Below are 7,378 nucleotides of genomic sequence, written 5' to 3'. Positions count from 1 at the left end.
TACATACATACATATATATATATATATATACATATGTATATCTTTGAATGCTTACTGTGTAGACTTTCGTTTCTGTTGAATCCGTACCGAGTCTTTCAGCAGATATCTATACATTCCTCGCTGCGTATAACAACTGATGTCTGTGCCATGGGTTTTATACTATTCATTTTCTTCCGCCGCATTATTCTAGGCCAATTGAAGGCGGTGAAATTGTTGGTTTCTCGCGGAGCGGACATCAACGACCGTGACTGGACCTGGGGCCAAAATTCACTGCACTGGGCATCGGTCAAAGCGCACGTTTCCGTAATGGAATGGCTTATCTCACTAGGTATGTAACGTGTACATTGCACGATGGCGATGGTTTCACATATAAGCAGAGTAGGTCAGCGCACATGTCTTACTGTGTATGGTACCCTGCACACTTTGCTGTTATTATGCCTGGAGAATCTGATGATTGTTTACTGTTTAATGTACATTGTTATGATCATAAGCATGTATTGTGATTAAATACTCGGCAGCGGCGTTGTAAAGCGAAATGACTAGTTCAATACTCAATGTGGTTTGGATCGACACTTGAATGTCGTATGTATCAGTGTCCACATCACCTGACCCCACCGCACGTATCAGCTACCTACGATCGGGTCATATCTCTCGTAGTTATTATTCATACACATAATGTAGACCTTTCCCAAATTGAGTGTTGCCAAGTTTCACAGCGCAACTCTGGACCCATCAGCACGCTCTCGCTTTACTGTGATAGTCTCGTTGCTAGCGTGACTCAATGCTGCTTTGTTACTTTTGAATAGGAATGGATGTCAATGCTCTGGACGAAGACAAAGGAGCTACTGCACTGCATCTGGTGTCATCGAATGGCTCGCTGGATGCGACACACCTACTACTAGAGCACGGTGCTTTAGCATCAATCGAGGACCAGGACAAGAACAAGCCCGAGGATGTGAGTAAATACGCCCAAGTATTGGGTGTTTCATATGTGTCTGTGTTTTCATGTACACGTGTTCGGCCCGGTCTTTTTCTTCTGCAGCCGGTAGGCGAGCACCATTGGAGTGTGCGGGCGACACAATATCAGCCGGCGCTGACTGTACTGTTGTATATGTTATAGCCCCAGTATTCTTTACTAGACCAGTTCAAAGCGATTGCCTTGAATACACTGCACCCGTGGATGCAAGTCATGGCCGAACGGGTTATGTCTCTAGCGCCAATGTTCACACCAATGCTGTGGTACTGTGCTGCAATAGGCACGCCGGTGTACGTACCCATCAAGAAGCTGATGGGAACTTTCAAGGCTAACTTCAATGTTTAGTTGTTCGTAGGCTAGGTTTCAGTTATTCCCTGGCTAGTTCGTTGTGAGGTTGCAGAACATCAATCCCACAATTCAGTGCGTTCTCGGGAGTTCCAGTCTGTCGTGTCCCTTTGTACTTTTCGGCAAACTTACAGTTCAGAATTGCGAACAGGCAGTTGACATATTGACCATACCATGCTTTTATGTAGCAAACGGGAAATGAAGCCATCAAAGAAATGTTGAAGAAGTCGCGCCAGCAGGCATCCGCCAGGAAACTAAAGCGCTCAAAGAGATTTAAGAGACTCCACATCAAGGGACCCGAAAACTGGGACAAAGATGATGTAAGTCGTTCTATGAGACGTGAATTTTCAGGTGCACTTTCTGAGCCTTTCTAAATTCTCATGCGAGTACTCGCTCCATGCGAGCAAGGGATGTGCATGTATACCTATTATGGGTACGTGCTGGGGGTCCAATTATTGGCTGTATAGTACGTAAGAACCGTATGTAGACTGTTATTGATTGTTTGTAACATATAGTCCTCATATGAAATGTACGTCTAGTAGTCGGCTATGTTTTTCTCTCATCCGTCATCGTCTTTCCATTTCGAACAACACAAAGCCCAACCTAAACCGGGAGATAACAAAACTAAAACTATAGACTGGCAAACTATCGAAAGACTGCCCCATTCTTGTAGTACTTAACTCCACAGATATCCCCACACCCTTCAACACGTGCATATAGTTCACTTGTCCTTTCCTCACGTACATCGAATTCACTCATTCATTCCACTTGCCAACATAATTTTCTTATCCTTTCCACATGTACATAAGTTTCACTTTTCCACTCCACACACACATACAATTCAATTATCCACACACGTTATCCACACTTAGCCCATACCCGTGTATGTAATGCGCTTGTCCATCACACACGTATATATATTTCTTTTTATCTTTTTCACGCATACACATGTTTCACTTTTCCATCAATACGTATATACAATTCTCTATGTCCATACTTCTCCATACCACACGTGCAAATATTTCATTTGTTCATTTTGCTTGTATATATAATGTAATCTATGTGCAGGTTCTCGAGTGGCTCGATTGCATGGAAGCGACAGATACTTTGGCGCATGTCTTTAAGCCGTTGGAGGTCACTGGTTCGCAACTCATTCGCGAGGCTAAGTCTCTGATGGGATCGGACCCTGATCTTATGGGTCATATGTTAAAGGGATTGGAGGTATGTCTCGCGCCCAATTAGGTTGCTCCTACTGTGATGGAGGAAAGTCACTACAGTTGTCCTTGTCTGTTCGACATAGATTGTACTTGTTATTAAGGTTTATCTCTCATCGTTACTACGTTTTTCTTTCTCATCGACATAGATTATACTTGTTATTAAGGTTTATTTTCATCGTTACTACGTTTTACTTTCTCATCGACATAGATTGTACGTGTTATTAAGGTTTGTTTCTCATCGTTACGACGTTTTACTTTCTCATCGACATAGATTTCAATTCTCACTACCATCTAATTTTGTGTCCATTTCAATGAGTGTGGTGTTGGGGAGTTCGACTTACCCGGACTGAGTAGTGTACATAACAGCAATATATATAACCCCGATCATTTGTAAAACCTCTTTTAATGGGTTGAATAGCATTCTGATTCTACCGTTGCATGGGGCACAAGAGACCAGATTGTTACCACGCTGCATGTTTTTGTACCATGATCCGCCATTCAATTTCACTTTTGAGTTCAATGCGCATCGAACACATAGCTTGTGGAACGTCCCCGTTTTGATCAGTGCTCTCCCAGAGTTTGGTACTGGTCTGTGGTCTGTTTTTCACGTTCAGCGTTTATATATTGACTCAATAACTCTTTTGTGGCTCGATATTCCTGCTCACTTTCGCCTACCACCGCGCAGGACGCAAAATACCAACACCAAATAGTGGCCGACGGACTGGCTGCCAACGCGGCTCTAACTACCAGGAATTATGTGACAATCGCATTTGGGGCAGTTGCGGCGATACTTCTGATTAGGCTGGTCTACAGACAACTATTCGCGGCGCCAGAGGCTAAGAAGAAAAAGGCACAGTAAGGGGATGGATGAAAATGTAAAGCTGGCCTCCAATTAGTGAAGAGGATAGCGAGGCTATGTGGAGAAATGCAAGTGATAAAAATAAGACTACAATGTGAGGAGATAAGGAATGATACAGTGCAGCACACGGGGCACCATATAGTACAACTCACATTATATACTGACGGCTGTGTGTTGTGGAAATAGACCTCATATACACTATTTGAGCACCATAACTGTGACATAGCCGTACATCGAGAGGATTTATGTAAGGGAAAGTAATGTAAGGGTGGGTGGGGAATCGGGTTATACAACAGGATGCGACGAATAGCGAAACAAAAGTTCAATAAAGTATGTTTTAGCTACCACAAAATTCATGATGTCATCGGAAACGCTAACCATTGAAGCACAAAAATTTTACGCTGCTATTTTACATACACGGTTGGTATTTGCATACTCTAGACTACGCGTATAAAGAACATCGAGCTCATAGAGTCCAATGTGCATGTCGTACAGGTACGGATATCAGGAAGTTCCCAACCAGACCAACCACATCCATCCCATTCGAACCCTATCACTAATTTTGCCAATATAGCTGAGGGTGCGTGGTGTTTTTATATTACACTACTAGTCAACTGGCAATAGCAATGAAGGGCTTTCCGTGTTGTAGGGGTTGTGTAATTAGCTTAAATTGCAATCCGTTGGACCAAATCAAAAACCTCGTATGTTGCTATTTAGTCGTATCTTAATTTTATTCCCACCTTTTAAGAGTAGTTTGTGTATCAGACGCGTGAAGCATCTTTTGCGTCTCGTTGCCAGCCACTTGGGCACTCATTTTTTAGAGATTTCATCACCGACACGGTACGAAGCTATCTTGCCCCAGTCCAATTTAGATTTGGTGATCGGTAGAGCCCGTCGTAAGCTTTTGAAACAATCGCCAGCCTATAGGTGTTGCAGAGATGACAATTGAGGACATATGCATGTATTTGTGTAGCAGCTCGGTCTAGTACACCAAACTGATTTTGCCGGCTAGAAAGTATCGCCTTGCCGCAGCTCACACAACACACACCAATGGCTAGCAAGAGCGTAGAGGCGTGTTGGATGTGCTTGCAGTGTATGCGAGTGTGCCGGTGTAAATTTCGATCGCATTTGCATACGCGCGCATGGGTGTGTCTGCTAGCGGATGGATTCAAACGTGCGGGTCCGTAGCCTTCTGTAAGACGGATGGATGCACGACTGCACACTTGTATGAGTCTACAGGCTCAGGGTGAATACATTCATGGCACCAGATGTACGAATCGTTGGCAGTATATGGGAGTATGGAGCTTCTGTAGCATATGAATGTATGGGAGTTCTGCAACATATGAATGTGTGGGAGTTCTGCAGTACATGGATGTATGGGAATAGATATGATACGATAACGTAGGGTGTAGGATTTGGGAATGTTAAGTGTGTAGTTTTTATTCAATTAAAATACCGGATTGTAAAAGATCCTGAGCAAAGATACCCCCATACACGTTTGCGGCGAGAAGAACGACGATCCCGAACGCATGCCGAACACAGTGCAAATAACAACTATTCGACTGCCCTGATAACAACCGTAACACAACATAGATATCCCATGTTGCGTGACATACCATCGCAATGTAGTTCTCGTTCACAGCTGATTGATAAGTGCCCTCGCACTTCAGAAGGTACTTTCCAACCTTATCGGCAAGATCGTCCGTACTCTGTTTGTGCATGACGATGGCGAGCATTTGGTTGGGTACGTGAGACTCTCTACAGATACGTATACTTGTGTGCAATGCTGGCTTTCCATGTGTGAGATACATACCGGATTCGCAGTAAATTCTCTGATTGAAAGTGTGTATTTTTAATATGCATATTTATAAAAGCCACAGGCGCGTTCGCAATAATATAATCATGGGATGACACCAACACTGCAGGGCACGTGTACATGCGGTTCTGATATGAATCATTCATATATTGTGCTCACAGTAGCTTAGGTTGTGACGTTGTGTGACGCAGTTGTGGGTATACATACACCCCAGAGCACAAGTTCCTCTCCCTCTCCTTCACACACTATACAATGCACCTCCAGGATATGATAATGAGCGCAGCAAGAGCGAAGAAAGCTGAAATACAACACAACTCATGCATTTGCGCCCCTATCGGCTTCGTACAACATCTGTTTTGGATTCATATTCCACTGCAACACTACGTAGACATGCAACGATAGTCTCCATGGGACCATGCCTACACTAACCTGACCACAACAATCGAAACTCAAGACGGCTCAACGGACAACATACCGAAGACGAAATGGTTTCGTTGACATCCTTGCCCGCCTGCAGCTGAATGTTTGCGTCCTCAAAGTAGTGCACGCGCATTTTGATCTTCCCTCTGATCTCGGCGCTGCCATTCTCTGTGGATATGAAATACTCACTGGTCCACCTGCCGGTAAATGGAGTGATAGGATCAGTGTGATTGCTATGGAGGAAGGTGGAAACAGATGCACCAGACCAATATTTCTGCCAAAAAAAAGGGACTTCGCATCTTTTAGAATATTTCACCAAATCCGAAAAGCCGTGTGAAAGCGAGATTGAATGCTACTTACATTCCGCACCAGAAGTTTGCAAGCGAAAACTTGTGCGACTCAATGCAAACTGTGTATATGTTGCAACCGCCCTCTTGTTTACAGTACACAGTGGACGTCCCATCGACGTAGTATTGCTCCACATACTCGTCAACAGCGGTCTGGATTGCTTGTCTGCGATAACTCAAAGAGCATAAGTATAAAGATGCAAATCTTATATGATGTTTCGAGTCTCCACGGGTGAGTGCAAGTGGATTCCATAGCCAACCCGTACGTTCACGCGAAACAATAAATTGAACTCTTCATATAATACCAAATCTGATCAATTCCACAGTCAATCTTTCCAGCTCGCGGAACTCACACTGTGTTTTATTTAATTGCGTCGGCCTAGAATTTTTGAAATATCTACGAGCCGAACCAGATTAATATATATATGTTGGTGAGAGCTACACGACCATTATCCGCACAAGCATACATTGCTACGAACACCATTCTCGACCAAACCTACTGATCGCATGTGCCGTCACACACACACACACACACACACATATATATATATATAATACATACAAACACACACACACATACATACATACAAACATATATACATACATATCTACATCCATACACACATACATACATACATTTATACATACATACATATATACATACATACATACATACATACATACCGACAAGCCTCCGCGTCTTCATCAGTATTTATCTCCGCCGCTTCAATACTCTCTACCAATCGACTGATAGGGTTAAATGAGAATGTCCGTTGTGTGCGGGGTTCGAGATAACAACTATCTATGGTGTTGCCATGTGGGGTTACCATCGCCTGCATGACCACCCAGTGATCGGGGTCCGAGGACAAACATGTAAAGGAAGAATGTGATCTGAGTACGTACAAACTACTATCTCGGGATATATACACAGAACACAGAGGAATGTCTGTATGGTACTTTTTGTTCTGTTGACTTGTTCGCATATGTGCTAGTAATTCATACGGCAATAACCCGCTTCTTTTCGATACTTCAAGCCCGATGATTTGGACAAGCACATCAAGTGACATGTTTTGCTCGAGAAATAAAGAAGCACCTCCACATTCACGAGATAGAACTCACCCGGACAGCAGGTTTGCCATTTTCTTCGGGCAGTTCTACGGAGAGGAACGAATCCCTGTGCAGTTTAGCGGCAGCAGGTGCCGTGTCTTTGAGAAGTTCGTCATCGCCGAGAAGAGCACGGACATCTAATTTAAAAGCAAGACATCATGAGTCTGTGTTCAATCGCTCGTAGACGCACGATATGGATATATATATATATATATATGCTAGATTTCAGCCGGATTCGTTTGAACCACATATATACATATACATACACAAAAATACATTATAATATATATT

The 7,378-nt window shown here is 43.3% G+C and overlaps 2 protein-coding genes across 2 annotated transcripts in view; one reads left to right on the top strand and one right to left on the bottom strand.

The window, feature by feature from the left end:
* Nucleotides 1–147: 147 nt before the first annotated feature.
* Nucleotides 148–3,743, top strand: SARC_12039 (hypothetical protein; the record flags this gene model as incomplete). The annotated part of the gene is made up of 5 exons (XM_014293863.1): nt 148–328; nt 807–955; nt 1,510–1,641; nt 2,390–2,542; nt 3,224–3,743. 5 exons carry the CDS (start codon nt 148–150, stop codon nt 3,395–3,397), a joined length of 789 nt encoding a protein of 262 aa, XP_014149338.1. The 3' UTR covers nt 3,398–3,743.
* Nucleotides 3,744–4,102: 359 nt separating this feature from the next.
* The window catches only part of SARC_12038 (hypothetical protein), a 3,726-nt gene continuing 450 nt past the window's right edge, over nt 4,103–7,378 (bottom strand). Inside the window, exons 2-7 of the mRNA XM_014293862.1 lie at nt 7,100–7,224; nt 6,665–6,813; nt 5,994–6,146; nt 5,689–5,830; nt 5,014–5,106; nt 4,103–4,318 (exon numbers count right to left, since the gene is read on the bottom strand). Of these exons, the coding sequence (XP_014149337.1) occupies nt 4,208–4,318; nt 5,014–5,106; nt 5,689–5,830; nt 5,994–6,146; nt 6,665–6,813; nt 7,100–7,224 (773 nt within the window). The 3' untranslated portion in view covers nt 4,103–4,207. The remainder of the gene's footprint in view (nt 4,319–5,013; nt 5,107–5,688; nt 5,831–5,993; nt 6,147–6,664; nt 6,814–7,099; nt 7,225–7,378) is intronic.

Source organism: Sphaeroforma arctica (assembly GCF_001186125.1).
Source record: "Sphaeroforma arctica JP610 unplaced genomic scaffold supercont1.2027, whole genome shotgun sequence".
NCBI lineage: Eukaryota > Ichthyosporea > Ichthyophonida > Sphaeroforma > Sphaeroforma arctica.
Note: the sequence above shows the minus strand (reverse complement) of the source record. Positions and strands in the feature narration are given on the sequence as shown.